Source organism: Rhamphochromis longiceps, linkage group LG5 (genome assembly GCF_057381845.1).
Source record: "Rhamphochromis longiceps isolate RC_006_pf linkage group LG5, R_longiceps_female_GT1.1, whole genome shotgun sequence".
Classification (NCBI taxonomy): domain Eukaryota; kingdom Metazoa; phylum Chordata; class Actinopteri; order Cichliformes; family Cichlidae; genus Rhamphochromis; species Rhamphochromis longiceps.
In genome coordinates, this window is record NC_140561.1 from 11,224,904 (window position 1) to 11,242,325 (window position 17,422).

A 17,422-nucleotide genomic window follows, 5' to 3' on the forward strand; every position below is an offset into this window, starting at 1 on the left:
AACAAGATTTTCTCACATAAGGGTATGAACCTGGCAGCCAGCCTGCGTCGTGAGTGATACTGCCTGCATGTGAGGAATGCTGAATCCATTTATATTGAAGAAGCCAGAACAACAGGAAAAGGCTCAAAAAAACATCAGTCAAAACCTGAGTTATGCATCGTGGTCAAGTAACAAAAAAAACAGCGCTGCAAATAATATACTTGCAAAAACTAATAAAATAACATAAAATTGGGGCTTTTTGCTCATTCTGCCCCGTTTTCAATGTCAAATGAATTTTAATGTTTGCAGAACTGGTGAAGATGGAGGACCTTTCATGGAACAACATCCAATGCAGCCAAAAGAGGTGAAGCTTGCTTGTGATGTTCCTGTGCATTAACATAAATGTAGCCTGTCTACAGCTTTGGCATGCAGCCCTCACAAACTGACCTTTATACAAGTTTGCTTGATATTTGGACAAACAATATGGGGAAAATGCCAACCATTGTTTTCCACTGTGGAAAACTGAAAAGTAACAAGTACAAGATAATGCATCCTGTTCATAATCACTTGTATCCTTTGTGCACTCATGAATTCAGTTTCCAGAATAAAAGTAATTCATTCTCTGCCAAAATAATTGCAGTGATAAGACTAATTAAATGCTGTGTTTCCTTAGTGACTGGATATTGATTTAGCTGTGAGTGATTATAGTTTTGTGGTTCGTTGTATCTAGCCCAGGGGGTCGTCATGACAGGACATAGTGGGGCATTTTAAAAGATACAGCCTTCCAGTGCAAGCAGAAGAAAAGGTTACAACAGCCCATATAAATAGCATTCGTGTAAACGTAAAACACATAACCCATGCAGCCTGTGAACAGCGATGTTTCATTGAGGTTTGACAGAAGCATACATCTTACTGCCAAGCAAAAGTCTCCATTTAAGCTTAACATTTTTTAATTGTCTTCCATTTTCATGTCAACACATCTATATGTAGATCATTCTGAAGTCCGTTCAAAGTGGCTCTGTATCTTTTCCATAGCCCTGCTAAGCTGTCACATTTTCCCCATGATGTAGAGTGAGCCTTTCAGGTTTCTTTTGTGCTTTCACTTTCTGGATTATCTAAATAAGTGTGAAAAGAAACATCATCCACAAATGTTTTTGCTGGTATTTCAATCCAAAATAAAAAGGGGGGATTCAAAGAAGAAACACACAATCCAGCCACAAAGCTTAATTAAATGCTATTTTTTCCCACTCTTTGCAAACCATTTCTTTGTTGGCTTCAGTTGTCATTTTGATTCCCGTCACTGTGACCTGTCAGGCTCGACCTTGGACTCTCCGTTCTGTTTGTCGTTGGACTTCAGGGACAGGTGCGTGGTCACGGTAGCCGCCTGAACCACGGCTTTAAAGCTGCGCTTTCTCTTTTGGACGTTCTGCTCCGGGTGGAAGATGATGACGTAGACTTTGGGGATATAGAGCATGCCCAAGGATACGGTGGCGCTCAGGCTCATGGACACGGTCAGAGTGGTGGTTTGGATGAACATCTGCAACAGAGACGGAGGAGTTCAGAAAAATCCTTCCACACACACACTTCTGTGTCACTAAGAAAATTATAGATTTGTTTGTTTTGTTTTGGTGATTTTAGCCTTTATTTGACGGTTTGCAGGAAAGAGGGGGAGAGAGGGCATTTCAGCCATAAGGCTTAAGAGCGCCTGCTCAACCAGTAAGTTAAAGTAGTGCCCATAATGATTCATTAATTATGGAAAAAGTGGCTGGCTAATCAAACTTGCTAGCTTTAACCGATACTACTTCACCTTCACGTTCAAATTCTGGCACCAAAAAGCCCAACATGGTGTAGTCAAAACACAGAGTCCAGAAATCCATAGGTGAGCTTGCCATGGCTATATCCATTTGTTATATACAGTCTATGGTAATATATTTCCAATACCGCAATATAATTTATTTTAATAACCCAAAAAATATTGTTTGGCGCAATAATTTATACATAAACGCAAAACAACAAGATGTCTTGTTGCATCTACTCGCATTTTCCAGTAGGTGAGCAAGCACATTTTTTAATTTAATTAAATTTTATTATATTTTGGTGTTCTGACCCACAAGAGGAAGCAAGGGGTCAAAGTTGAATGCCCAATGGAGGTGGTGTGTCCTAATTTCATGCATACTGGATGCAGCAGCAAGGATAGTTTGGAAAGCAGGGTACATGTAATCTGCGCTGTCACAATGCAGTCCTTACAATTTTCATCTCAAAGCAGGGAAGGCAGTGTTTTCCCCCTGATGAATGATTTATGATCTAGTATATGAAGTCAGGAAAAGAGCCTCTATTTATGGGCTTTGACCACATCTAGCTGCTCTTCCTCTTTTTTTCCTTTTTTCTTGTTTTGCATGCATCCGACAATAATCACAGTGAGCGACTTCTTCTGAGATCTGCCTTCAATGAATTATAAAAAAAAACCCTCATTATTCAAGAAAACTAAACAGGTCATAAATAAATAAAACCACAAGTATCATAAATAAGAAATGTTTTGTGCCATAAATAGGTCGCAAGTTGCATAATATCCTCAGCAGCAACACATCCTGGCTCATGTCCATATAGTACAGTTCCTTTTATCATCTTTTACATGTGTTTGTCCCTGTAGTGACGTCTCCCTTTATGAACGGAGCTGTTTACTGTTTAGAAGTGAAGTGGACTGTAGTTATGTGGCCCGAGCAGAAGGACTAGCTGAGAATCACTGTATGGTCCTTTCATAGGTAATTACAGTCATCACAGGTAGATCACCTCCTCCAACATGTGATGGGAGCATAACAGCCGCTACTTTCATGAGCCAGACAAAAGTTAAGGTCTATATTTAGCTCTTTTTCTAAGTGATGATTAATTGAATGGGATGGCTGAATTGGTCTTGGAGGGCTTCTTATCGTCCCTCTGCACATCTGACCTCCTTTCCTTTTCTTAATTCACTTCATTTCCATTTGGAAGAGGTGAAAAGACTTTGAAAGCACCTCAGGCAGTAATTGTTTCAGCCTGACTGGTTCATAATACAGCTCTCTATTAGCCAAAGCCCGTCTCTATTTTTCAAATATCCCCCCCAACTGTCTTGTACTTTGTGACGGCAGCAAATAGCCCACAAGCTAAATGAAACCCTCAGTACAGTGGGAGCAGGATGTCCTGCGAGTACAGCAGGAAGCAAATACGATATGACAGGCAACAAACTCAAATTTCACTTTCAGCATCTGAGGGATTCATTTACTTTCTTACAGTTCGTGTGTTACTGTGCATTACGTAACTCGATTCAGCATACTGTTTATTTTAACTGTAAGTGGAGCTCAGGGAGTGCTTATGTAATGTAACGAGATTTAATTATGATCTTGAAAAAGAGCAAATTTGACTATGCAGAAGAATTTATTGACCTATCATTTAGTGGGTCAAATTATTTCTTTTAATTTCTTTTTGTCCCAACCCAACACAAAGAGCAGCCAGAAATAATTCAGCTATTCATTTGTCCTTTTAAAAAGTGACATTTTTACTAAACAGATTTATTTTTGAGCTGAAGCTATTATATCAGTCTCTGAAAGTCATCATCTGAAAATTTCCTGCTATTCTTTGTCTCATATAAAAGTTTTTGTTTTTGTTTTTTCTTGCCTCCAAAAACTGTTGGCCTACTCCAAAGAGGTTGTTAAAATTTCCTGAAAACACAATCATCAGAACTGTAAAATACCTTTCTTTATTATTATTAATATTATACATAAGAAATTGCCATCTTCAACCAATTGAACACATTGGATTTGTATCATCAAATCAAAAAGCCACAAGTTATATCCATCCATCCATCTTCATCCGCTTTATCCGGGGCCGGGTCGCGGGGGCAGCAGCCTAAGCAAAGAGGCCCAGACCTCCCTCTCCCCAGCCACCTCCTCCAGCTTATCCGGGGGAATACCAAGGCGTTCCCAGGCCAGCCGAGAGATATAATCTCTCCAGCATGTCCTGGGTCTGCCCCGGGGCCTCCTCCCGGTGGGACATGCCTGGAACACCTCACCCAGGAGGCGCCCAGGGGGCATCCTTGTCAGATGCCCGAACCACCTCAGCTGGCTCCTTTCGATGTGGAGCAGCAGCTGCTCTACTCTGAGCCCCTCCCGGATGGCCGAACTTCTCACCCTATCTCTAAGGGAGAGGCCAGCCACCCTTCGGAGGAAGCTCATTTCTGCCGCTTGTATCCGCGATCTCGTTCTTTCGGTCACTACCCACAGCTCGTGGCCATAGGTGAGGGTAGGGACGTAGATCGACCGGTAAATTGAGAGCTTCGCTTTTACACTCAGCTCCCTCTTCACCACGACGGACCGGTGCAGCCCCAATCCGTCTGTCGATCTCCGGCTCCCTTCTCCCATCACTCGCGAACAAGACCCCGAGATACTTGAACTCCTCCAGTTGTGGCAGGAACTCATCCCCGACCCGGAGTGGGCACTCCACCCTTTTCCGGCTGAGAATCATGGCCTCAGATTTGGAGGTGCTGATCCTCATTCCCGCTGCTTCACACTCAGCTGCCACAAGTTATACTCTATTATAATTCATAACTTTACTTTAAGTAGATGTACAAAGTGATAGCAGCAACACAAATAAAATTTCACATCTAAAAATACTCGCTGGCCCCAGAAATTATGATATTACCTGTGATGCAGTTATGTGCGAGTAGGTTGTTGTACTCAATTTCAGGAAAACCTAGTTGCGTCAAGTTAATTGTTTTTATTTTTCATATTTCAAAATAAATAAATAAAGGCAGACAAATAAAAGCACTGATGTTATAGGTACAATATTTTATCTAAATATCGTGGAGTTTTTAATCTCTTTTTTTATTCTCTAATAAATCACCAGATCATTTTCTCACCTAATTGATTTATATTGTCAGACCAAAATCCATATAAATTTGAAAGGATCTAAAAGGGGAAAAACAGGAAATTTTTCACATTACATGCTTTACATAAAGTAAGCAGGTAAGAATTCATTAACCAGTGATGTCAACTGAATATTCAGGTAATCAAAACTTCACTCTCAGGATATAAAACTTGTTGGCTAGTGGTGGATGTTTTAAGGCTGTAGTTAACCCTCCTGCATAATTCACTTGTATTCCATTTATCAGCATTTTTCACGTCATTGTCATTTGGAAGTAAAATGCCCCTCCCTCAAAGTTTATTTTTTCTCTGTGCCGGCCTGCTTTCCGTTGCCAGACTTTCTCTGACGTTTGGTGGTGTATGCTCTCCACATTCACAGTAGCCTCTTCCTGTTTATATGAACATTTTCAGAATTTCTGAAACCATGCACTGCCCTTGTTACATTTCTTACCTTCTCTGTAGACTGCGCTGTGCCAAAGAAGATGGGTACAAAGGCCAGCCAGATGATGCAGGTGGTGTACATGGTGAAGCCAATTGGTTTGGCCTCATTGAAGGTCTCAGGAACTCCTCTGCTTTTAATGGCATACACCGTGCAGGTGATCATCAGTACAATGCTGTAGCTCAAACACAGTATGAGGGACAGGTCGGACATGTCGCACTTGAGAATTCCACGGGCAAACTCTGGGTTTGGAGGCTTCTGCTCTTCATAGTCAATGATGGTGTGTGGGGGGATCACACCAAACCAGATGAACACCGCGAGTAACTGTAGAGGAAAGGAGCTTTAGACTGCTGCATGAGCTTTGACTTATCTATGGCGGAGAAGCATTGATAAGCTTACCTGCACTGAGATGAGTATAAAAGTAATGATAAGCTGAGAGGTCGGGCTGATAAACTTAGGAGGTGTGACCGACTTCTTGCCCTGCTCAAAGATGCGGTAGATCCGGTTGGTCTTCGTCAGCATGGCGGCGTAGCTGATGCACATCCCGAGCCCCAAAAACAGGCGGCGGAAGGCGCATATTGCCACACTGGGCTCTGCAATCATGAAGAAGGTGATGAGGTAGATGAGGAAGATTCCTGTCAGCAACACATAGCTGAGCTCTCTCCCAGAAGCCCGGACAATGGGTGTGTCATTGAAGCGGATGAAGGTGACAATGGCTCCGGTGGTTGCTAAGATGCCCAGGATGGCTAAGAAGACGGGGATGATGGCCCAGGGAGAGCTCCACTCCAGCTTGATGATTGGTGTGGGGCGGCATCCCGTGCGGTTCTCCAAGGGCCTCATGTCGAATGGGCACATGTCACAGGTGAATTCATCCAGCAGATACTGGTAGCCATCACAGAGCTCGCAGTGCCAGCAGCAGGGAACACCCTTGACCATCTTTTTCCTCTCGCCAGACTCGCAGGGAAAACTGCACACCGACTCTGGAATTTTACGGTCACCGCCCGACCACTGCATCTCCTCTGACTGAAATGGATGCACACACACAGTGTGTTACTATATTACAGCTGGCTGTGACTTAACACAAGGCTAATAACTGTGAAACAAAACTCCTCAAAAATACTTCTTCCACAATCACTTAAAGCCTATGAAAGCCAGGTAAACTGGCATAAAAAGAATAAAATTGTTAACTTATTACCTTTCACAAATAAAAATTTCCTCACATTGTCACCATATTTTTAGTTTTGGTTTACAAAGAAAATCAAATGCTATACTATGATGGGTAGGGAAACTTGGAAAAGATGCCTTTTTTCTGTCTGAAGCTATCTATTCTGTAGGAAGCTTTCAGCCATCTGGCAAAAAGCTTGCAGTAAAAGGAATCTTAGAATGAAAGGATAGTTTGCAATTTTGAAAATTATACTTTCTTGCCACTTTCATATCTGCTGAATGCAAGGTTTAGCATAGAAACTGGAAAAGGTAACTATCTATATCATCTAAAAAGAACAAAGTGTCGGGTCGTACTGTAGCAGAAACGTACAGCTTTTGCACCGAATAATTTCATGGTCATGGGAACTGGATGCTGGGCACCTTCAGCTTCTAAGGTGACGACCCCACAATAATAGAGCAAAAACTCTAACATTTAGATGCCCCCCAGTGAGCAAGCATTTGGCAACAGTGCGAAGGAAAAACTTCCTTTCAGCACGAAGAACCAGACTCGCAGAGGGGCAGCCATCTGCCACAACCAGGGGGTGAGGGGAGGAAAACAGGACAACGAGACATAATGTTAAACTAGAGCTTTGTTTCCAGTTTTTATGCAAAACTAAGTTAATATCTCATCTTCTCATGCAGCAGAAATGAACTTCTGAATATCACTCTGTACCACAACTGTAGTAAAAATAGACATTTACATTGAGGCGAAGATGGTTTGTCCACTGGCCGATATTCTTGTAGCCAGGATTGCTGACATTGGACATCTGGTACTGGAAGATGTCATATCGACCCGGAGCATCTCCATTTTCATTGAACATCACTCCAGTTCCTGCGCTACCTGTTAGATGGAGACAGTCTAAATGACCTATGCACTATCAAAAGAAAGCCAAAAGTCAGAAGGCATTCAAACTGCCTTAACCAGAGAAAAACACCCCCATCTTTAGCGGCAGAGAGAACACCCACACACTGTTGAATGCAGCTTATTGCTTACTTCACTCTTGTGCAATCATGTGAAAGCTGAGTGCAGGATGCTCTTTAGTGAAGGCTCTCCTCCACGAGTACAGTCTTTCAGTGCACTCTCCTCTGTTGCCCTAACGTGATTGAATGTTCCTCTCGGGTCCCTGCAGGCGCTAAATCAGAAAATCTTCCATACAAGCCAAGGTCATGCAGCAAGAGGAGCGCAATAAATAGGATGCTTTCACAGGACACTTTTTTTTTTCTTTTTTCCAAACTGCAATATTTTTGTATGAAAGATGAGGATGAAAAGCGGGTTCGTTGTGTATAGAGAAGAGCGAGGACGCAGCCCAAGGGAGGGGACGTGCTTTGAAGAAATGCGCCGTGTTCTGCAGCTAAGCACATTAGCAGAAACATCTCAAAGCTTCCGTTTTCAACACGACCTCCCTTCCGCTGCGTTCCCTTTTAAATTTGCTTCTTTTTAAAAACCTCTCCAGTGGCAGAGAGCGGTAGTTAGAAAAGCATGGCTTTTGCTAACAAAAAGATCTCCTTGCAGCATTTCTCTCCCCAGCAGCAACGAAATGAAACTCTCCTTTTATCTAAATAGCTAGACATATCAGGAGGTAGGTGCGGAAAAACTGACTGAAAGTTGGAAGCTCACCATTGAAGTTCACAGAGCGAATGTACTGGAGGAGCATGCGTCCATCTACGGGGTCCATCTTTTCGCACACGCCCATGGAGCCAGCACAGAGGTCCAGGTGCATGCTGTGCAAGGCGTGGGCCATGGCGTACACAGCATCAATCACAAACTGCACCTTGCCCTCCTGTTCGTACTGAGAGTCTCGGCTGATTCTTTCGTCACCTGCCGGACAACAAAAATGACCAATACATAAGTCAGATAAGGTGACACTTTTTAATTTCGGTGCTGCTCCCTGCTTACCTGTACATTTTCTTCTACCAGGATTGTATTTTATCCCAGGACGAGTTAGTTTACACTTGAAGTCATCCTCCCAGAATTCTGCAAACCAGATGTTTCTCCTGTTGTTCTCCAGCGACCTCGAAGTGAAGTACTGGTCGAACCCTGAATCGTTTACGCATTTAATTTAAAAACAGTTAAAATAACAGGACTTCACATGTTGGAGCAGAGATAATGGTAAAAAAAAAAATCCTTTGAAATATGGCTCTAAGTCACTTTTCAGAATTTATACAGGCTGGAAATATCAGATCGGGATATATCAGACTTATCAATCGTTAATTTCCTTTATTTGGTGCATTGATATTAGACTCATCTGTCAATGTCACAGGCTTCTGTGGGTATGCTTATTGGATCCAGCTGTTCAGAGTTAGATTTAAGGCTCATTTAATACATTTTCCTACCGTCAATGGAGGCTCTTTTAGGCAGGATGGTGACAGCACCCTCAGCCACCTCCTCCTGGTCTTCAATCGCAGAGTTTTTGGATCCCCAACTATCCGATCCAACAAATAGGAAGTGGCCTGTCAGGTTGGCCTTTTTGGCAGCCTGCAACACCCGTCTAAAAGATACAGTTATATATCATGATGAAATTTCTTCTTCTTCTGTCATTCTTTGCTCAGAGTGGTTAGAACAGGAGACTACATAGTTAAATGTAAAACAGCATCCTTGTGGGGGCCTCTGGATGTCTGGAGTTTTGATCTCCTCCATACCTGCTTCATACCCTGGGGGACGGGGCTGTGGCTCCCCACACTCCCTAGCAGATCGTTACATGGAGAAACCTTTGGAATGCAAGCATGCTGATCCACACAGGTATGCACACAGGTGTACACACGGGTATTCACAGACGCGGACTACAGCTTTCTTGGCTGCTGCCTCAAAGCACATTGTGCTCTGTCTATCTTGCGTGCTGCACAATATCGTTTATTATTTAGTATCTACTGATATCTACTGCTAGCTAGTTTGTGATGGTGCCGGTTTTTTTTATTATGTTGCTCTTTGTTGTTTGCTTTCTCCTCTGTTTTTTTTCTCCATACAGGTGACCCAGGTGTTTTTTTTTTTTTTTGTTTATTTGTTTTTTTTCCTTCCCCCCTTCTCACCGTCTCTTCTCCCCTTTGGTTTTCTTTCTCTGCCTCTCTTTCTTTCATTCTTTCTCCCTGTCCTATCCCCCAGTCATGTCTGTCCTGTTTGTAGCAACTGAAAATAAAATAAATTCATAATTATAATAAAGGTCAATCAAATGGACCAATATGGCAAGGCCATGATGATCCACTTGGTAAAATAAATCCGCTTGGCATCTTTCTTGGCCTTAAGACAACAATTCTGATGGCTAAAGATCCAAACGGGACACAAAAAAACCCCCCAAAAAAACAGCATCCTTGTGAATATCTTGCAGACTTCATGTATCTAATACACCATGCAGCAGAGCATGACTCACTTGATGTCATCCTCATTGGCAAAGATGATAACCCCGCGAGCGTTGGAGGTCTCCATCAGTCTCTTGATGATTTTATCAAACTCCCCTGGTCTGGGCTCTCGTGGAATCCTTATGGACTGTGCAATACACAGCCCTCCTGTGTCACAGACCAAAAAAATCATCTTTTATTGTTTGCAGTGTTAGCATGCCAACATTAGGTCAGTTGTAAAGGTAGCTAGGTTTTCCCACGACTCTGCAAAAACAACACCCAGCTAAGGTGTTGGGGTTTTTTTGTCTGCTAATTATTTAGATTAATGAGCTTAGACCTATGTGTCAAAATAGCAATAATATCATAACATGAAAATCCTTGCTGTACACACAATATTATATGACCAAATCCTAGTAAATTCCAGAATGGGAAGAACACACTCAAACCTTTCTGCTGTACTGAGACTGAGCCCAACACCCACCACACAGTATCAGATCTTTGTTTTGGGTTAGAGTCGGGTGGACCAATCCAAATATCAATATTAATGCTATTATTGGTATCAGATCAATACCAGCACCAGTAGATCAACAGTTTGTCTTTGTTCTCCAAGTTCAGTATGCATCTCACCGAATTGTGTTAAATACTAAAAAAAAAAAGTCTCCGAAAAACCCAGTTTCAAAATACATGAAACCTGAAAGGTGTGTTTTGTTGTATTCACTAATTCTTTCAAAAAGCAATGGTCATTAACATGTGTTCTGAATTTGCATATACATTATGATTAATCTCTGAAATAATAATGCACTGCTCTCACTCTGAGCTCCCTTCGGTCGATAATCCGATTTTTTTATACCTGCACCTCTGTTTCACACACACTTTAGAACTTATTGTCCCATCCTGGTTAAATTCTGTTATATCACTGCAGCCATGGGCAGAAATGATGTGTAGAGGGAGACAGAGGTCCTCACCTCCAGTGTTGCCTTCATCATTGTAAACATAACTGCATGTTGCTGAGATGCAAAATGATTTATTTGAGTATTGAAAGATGGATTACCTATCATTGCATGTCATTTCCTAACTCTTTTACATTCCAAAGGTGAATTTCAAACAAAGGGTGCGTAAGACATTCTATTAATTATTGATTATTATTTCACCGCCCAATAGAAAGAAATGGTTGTAACCAGCTTGCACTCTGGCAGCTCTCTTACCTTTAATCTTGTTCTTCAGGGCAGTCATATCTCTAAATGCACGAGATGATCTGTCTCCAATTAAAATTATTATAAATGACTGAATTTGATCTAGATTCACCATTCAGATACAATGTATAAAATATTATGGCAAACCATCCAGAAGTCAAGATAGAGATATTTCCATCTGGATAAAGTAATGGACAGTAGACAAAGCTGTTAGAGTCTGTCCCATACTGTCAATCACTGATGTATGTGGATTTGATCATATTAAATGTGATCACTAATACATTAGGACTAACATGTCATCCCATCGTATAGATTTAAAAGCACAAATGATTTTATTAAAGCATTGCTCCTTCCTGTCTTTTAATGAGTGGGAAAAACACAAATGACTAATCCCTTGTTGTCGTGACACGTCAGTGCAGTCAGACACACAACCTGCTTCTCTGGAGATCTGGAGGAAGGCATCCACTCCGCTCTCTCCGTAGTTGCCCTCAGATGCCAGCGTGGACACGTAGTTCCAGCCCATGTTCTTGACGATGTCCACCATGGCCTGAGCCTGGTAGGAGTCAGGAGGCACCACACGGGAGAAGAACTCATAGCGGCTTTTGTCGCTCAGCTCCGGGGCAGTCGATGCATAGCTGATCTGGGGGATCTGAGACACAGGGATGGGTCATTTGTGATGAAAGAGTCGGGTCAAATGGAAAACATGAGCAGTGCTGATTATTAGGCCAATATGTGAATCCAAAGGTAAAAGGGATGACAAGAGGCAGTGAACCATGTCAGGAGCATGATGCACCACTTACTCACAGGCAAGCCCTTAAATGGATGCCTCCCACAGTAATACTGGCAAGTCACAGTGCATTAAAATCCCAAAATTGGACTATCATAGAGCGTTCATCTCTTGAAAATCCCAGAGCTGGTTTGCACTAACGATACAGCCAACGTCACAGTAGAGTACAGATGGTGGGAACCAGAGCAGTAAAGGGGGAAAATAAGGATGGGAAGCTTAATTTGTTGGTGTGCTACATCTTTAATGACACAGTTTATGTCGACAGTCTCAACCCTGAACCTGCTAATGCCAGTCCCCCCAAACCTGGCTAACATCCAGCCCTCTCTGGAGAGCACCGAGAGATAAAGGTATTCACAAGGGGCAGTGACGGGGAGAAGGAGAGAGGACCGAGAGAACCATTTCACAGATTATCTGCAAGGATTAGTGTGGTTTTAGTCAAATTACGTTAAGCACAGAGGGAGAGACAGAGATCAGGAGCCTAGAGAAAGGTTAGCATTTCTCAGCTGTAAGCCATACAATACATTTAATTCTAGTGGCCACATGCAGCTTGCATTTGCTGGTCCGCGTTAACCCCGTCAGTCTCAGATGTACTGGTAAGCCTCTGTGGTCCAGACCACATCCTGAAATCAGGTTGGTGAACTTTCCTGCCCTCTCCTTCCCCCTTGTAAGAGTGACTGGCATGTGACATCATCAGTGTCCAGAGAAGTCTGTATCATTGTCTGAAAAGTCACTCAGATGTTTGCATGCAAAATTATAATGCACAAGACAAACACATAATCCTCTCCCAAATTAATCCCACAGAAGCATCTGCACCAATTCACTTGTTAAAATCAATAAGCCTTATCACTAACATAAGCATCCTCTTTTAGTCCAGTCTTGCTGAAATCTGCTTACAGTCATAAAACAAGTGAAGCTGAGAAAGAAACATTGTAATTTGAACAAACTAGACTGACTCATCAAGACACTGAGCCCGGGTATAGAATAAAGAGGCTGACAAACATGGATATAATTATGACCCTCTGGAATGAGTCAGTATAGAACATTCGCCTACAGGTGCATCTTACAGGGGTTTGTGAAAGCTATATTAATGGGTTAGTTATTTTACACAACCTTGAATTATTAAGGGTTTAGACCCTAAAATATTAACTGTCAATGAACATGTTAAAGAGTTAATTGCTTCAGAGGTATTTGCAAAATTTATAAAAACTTCATTAAAGAAAACTCGATGAATGCATGCTCTATAACTCATTTAAAAATAGTCTCATATAAGATACCTTACATTATTTATAGTTTATGCTCACCTATTGAAAAAGGAAAAAAATAAAATAAAGATGCATTTGGAGCAGGTTACAACAAAAAGTGTATTGGTTATGAGCAGATGTTGAATATGTAAAGAACTTCAGACTAGAAGCATTTGCGGTCTGGAAAGCAGCACATATGGACGGTAGGAGGAAACGCACTATTTAGCTAAATCTACTTCACACTGGTCACAAATTGCTGCTATCCTAGAACCAAGGTCATCCTGTTACCCTGACACTATTTTGAGCCCAGGGTCCTGAGCTGTTGAGAGGGGCTTAGTGGAGTTGGTGAATTCTGTAGTTAATACCTGCCCTCTACCCAAGTTGTGGATTCTGAGCTGAAGGAGGAGCAACTTGGATGGAGGGCAGATATTAACTGCAGAATTCACCAAAACAGAAACATCCAAACACATCAGCCTGGTTGTTACAATTTTTCTGTATTACTTGCTTGCCCCAAATGTTAGATTTGCACAGACTCAGTGTTCCATCATTGCTATAAACAATGTGTAATCAGTGTTTAAAGGTCAATCACCTGTCAAAGAAAAAGAAATACCTGGATTAACCTGCAGATTCCAACAATTACAATGGATTCACGGCCCTGTAAGTGTCACTCTGACAGGCAGCAATACACAGGTTCATTCAGGTCGCATAGCTGTTTCAGTTACACTGCTTTATAATATCATCAAGAGGTGGGATGTTTATCTCTGTAGAGCAGCAGTAAGTTCTTTAGGTAAAAACATAAAGTGTCTCAATACTATTTTGGTATCAGATGTCTTCATCTATCATTTGTCCAACCCTTTCCTTAACTGCTTATCCAATTCAGGGGTTCCAGAAGTACTGGGGTGGCTATACCAAAGGCAGGGTGCACCCTGGGCAGACGCGCACACGTATCGCAGAACTAACACAGAAAAACAGACAAACATCCACACTCACATTAACACCTACAGCCAATCAACCTTACATCCAATCCAATTTCTCTTTGAATACCTGGAGCTCAGACTACCCAGAGGATGAATTCCATCAGAATGTAATCATGACCAAGGTCCACATTATCTTCTAAGGAGGGATTTAATCAATCTCAAATTTTAATAAAGAAGACCTAAATCTGCAGCGACCTAATCACAAATACTGTAACTCTACTGAGGCAGGAAATGAAGGTGCAGCTATATAAATTAACTTCATAAGTGCGAGCTCTTGCTCATAGGACGTCTGTTTATTGGCCACAGCTGGTCACTGATATCACTGCAAGCTGCTCAAATCTAAAATTAGGAATGTATTCCATATAGTTGCTCATTTTCTGGCACAGTGTCCTCGGACTTGATGTGTGTAAATCATTTTTTTTTAACATAGTGCTTCTGGTCCTTTTGTTGCTTCTGACTGGTTAAAATGTGGCGGTGCTGTTTGTGATCCTCACTCACTTTCTGAGTGAAGATTTTAGATGCTTTAATACTTTAGTAATACTTAATTCTTTCAAAGTGTTAAACTTTTACCTTTATTTTGCAAGCATGACAAAAGGAGAAACACTAAAACGGTAAATTAAAAAAAAAGATTCCAGTAGTTGTAAAATATTAAGCAAGAATGAAAGAAATGTTAGCTGATCACAGTTTGGTTAAACTTGTTTTCTTAAGAATAATTGTCATTGTCTCTCCTGACTGGAGAGTCCAAACCCAGTGAATGGGAACTACTGTGCTCTTTCTTTGTGAACAGATTCAGGAGAGGTTGTGAGGGGATCATTTTATCAGCTTACATTCTCAAAACACTCCCTGTCCCAAATATTTTGCCCCTTCACTGGTTAACAAAGCTAGGATGGTTAAAGAAATCTCACCGCAAACAGTCTGAGTACATTGGCCACCATGATGGACACCGAACTTCCAGATGCACCAATCACCCCAACCACCCTCTCCGGTTTTGGGAATATCGGAGGCTCTCCGTTTGAGCAGCGCACATCCGAGTTGTCCTTCTGGATGAGGGCCTGGACAAAGGTGAGCGACTGTTCCAGGGCATACGTGTCTCTGGAGCAGGTGTCGAGGATCCGAGCCCCAAGTGTGATGTTAGGCAGCAGCTCGGGATCGCTGTTGATCTGGTCCAAGGCATAGAGCATGGCCTCCAGTCGATGGATCCCTTTCTCTCTCTTGATCTCTCCGCAGGGTATCCCAGCCGGACCCCGAGAATGCATAGGGAAGAGGCCGCCCAGGGTGATGTCGCCTTCGATTTTGATGGACTGAGGCTGGGTGCCCTGCTGGGCACGTGAGGCTGGACTGAAACCCACCAGCAGAACCCAAAGCAACCGAAGCCATGGTTTGTATCCATATGACGTACCAAACCAGGAGCACTGATGGGATGAGAGGACCTCTGATATCATGATGACCAGCAGAGGTACTGACAGCACTGGGCCACTCCCTCTACCTTTGACACCTGAGGGAGTTAAGAAAAGGGGTGTTAACATCTGGTTATTATTGAAGTTAGAGCATGTAGAAGCTTCATACACTTTATTCTCTCCGGTTTACCTTATTAACTATTCTTTTTATGGATCCACCACATCCATGAAGCAGTCTGGGTTGAATTTTTAAATACAGCATCCAACTTGAAATGCATAAAAATGTAAAATTCTGTGTGTCCCGTGCATCATTTTATAAATATTTATCTTTAATTCCTTATGGCAATTATGATATGTTTAAGGACGATAACTGCAGAGCTGCAGAGTCAATGCTAACAGTGATTCCCTTATTAGGTAATGATGCAGAAAAAGCACCTACAGTCTAACATCGTTTCCTGTGCTTTGAATGAGAGCTGGGAAAACGTAGGAGAAAGAACAAAATATAAGCGATAGATGGAGGTGCACTTAAAAAAAAACCTGTGGCTGAAGAGTGGATTTTAGCCAAGATGCAGGATGACACAGAGTGGAAGCTTTTATCATGAAGAGCAAAGAGGCGATGATGGAAAACACTATAAATTTTGCAGAACAAAACATTGACTAAATCCTGACCGCATTTCATGCTTCAAAAGCCGGAGCAGGTTAATTATATCTGCACGAGGATCACTGCCAAAATCCACAATGATCAGTTGAGCCCGTTCCATTTAAAAAAAATCACAATTATAATTTCACAAGGCTCTAAATAATAATTACAGGATAACGTCATTTTCTTAGAATGATAAAAACTCATATTTAAAATACCTCTGCTATACCGTGATTATAAAGTAAAAAAAAAAAATACATGCAATCAATGCAAGAATGATTTGAATTTCCACAAGCTGCATTAATCACATTTTTTTAAACTTCTTCATAGTGAAGAAGGAAGAAGATAAGTCTTACCTGCCCATTCTTCATGGACCAGCCTTGATTTTGTCCATCACACAAACTCTTCCACGCAGGCCTCCATCCAGGGTCCAAAATGTGATTATTATATCTGGAAGCAAGGCTCTCCTCTCCTGACTGATCGTAAATCCTCTGTCATCTCAGTCAGCCTGTGTGCGCTCTCAAAAATAACCAAAGACTCTCTAAAAACAATGGTCCAACAAAAAAAAAAAAAAATTGTTGTGGTTTAGTAAAACAAAATGAAAAAACAGAGTTCTGCAGCTTTTTTGGAGGGGGGGGGGGGGGGGGGGGGGGTATAATATCATGTGAGAATCAGAGAAAAGTGCAACATTACAGCAGTGAGATTCTACAAATCACCGCCAAATCCCTTAAAAGCCCTCTCACATACACTCCCTCTCTCTCGTTCTTTTTCCCTTTGAGCGCGCCTCTGTCTGGGCACCTCCTCCCTCTCTCTCTCTCTCATGAACCCTCTCCTTGCTCGTTCTCTCTGCACTCTAATGGCCACAGATTGGGATTATCATGCAGGCGTCTGTGAAGAAAGCACTAGGTGGACTAGCCCTTTTTTTCATACAGCTGAACCAAATGCAGAACCCTCCCCCCTGCAACACACACACCAGGATGATGGACCTCCGTCACTTTGAGAGATTAGATGAGCAGCGATTTGATTCGTACTCTCCCTATACGTGAGCGCACACACATGCACGCACACACATGCACTTCCATTCACACACCTGTCAACACTGGCACAATGGTGGAGAATATGAGAGCGCAAAATAGGTTTCTGCACCACAGAATGCAGCTGGATTAGATTTATTATTGATTTGAGTTGATGCTCTGGGAAAAAAAATGCAGCTGCCAGATCAGTTTGTAACTCACCAGTAAATTAGAAGACTGAATGTATCATTACTACCATCTAATGTATCAGTATGGACATCTCAAAGAATGCATCAAGTCTTCATACAGTGGAAATTAAAGCTCA

At 42.0% G+C, this 17,422-nt stretch overlaps 1 protein-coding gene across 1 annotated transcript; it reads right to left on the reverse strand.

The window, feature by feature from the left end:
• Positions 1-34: 34 nt before the first annotated feature.
• On the reverse strand, positions 35-17,355 carry grm6b (glutamate receptor, metabotropic 6b). Its single transcript, XM_085405759.1, has 11 exons — positions 16,441-17,355; positions 14,953-15,542; positions 11,475-11,691; positions 9,882-10,017; positions 8,851-9,005; positions 8,414-8,554; positions 8,135-8,335; positions 7,218-7,357; positions 5,713-6,336; positions 5,326-5,637; positions 35-1,516 (listed from the first exon to the last, which is right to left on the reverse strand). Exons 2-11 carry the CDS (start codon positions 15,487-15,489, stop codon positions 1,277-1,279), a joined length of 2,703 nt encoding a protein of 900 aa, XP_085261885.1. The 5' UTR covers positions 15,490-15,542; positions 16,441-17,355; the 3' UTR covers positions 35-1,276.
• Between the last annotated feature and the right edge of the window lie 67 nt (positions 17,356-17,422).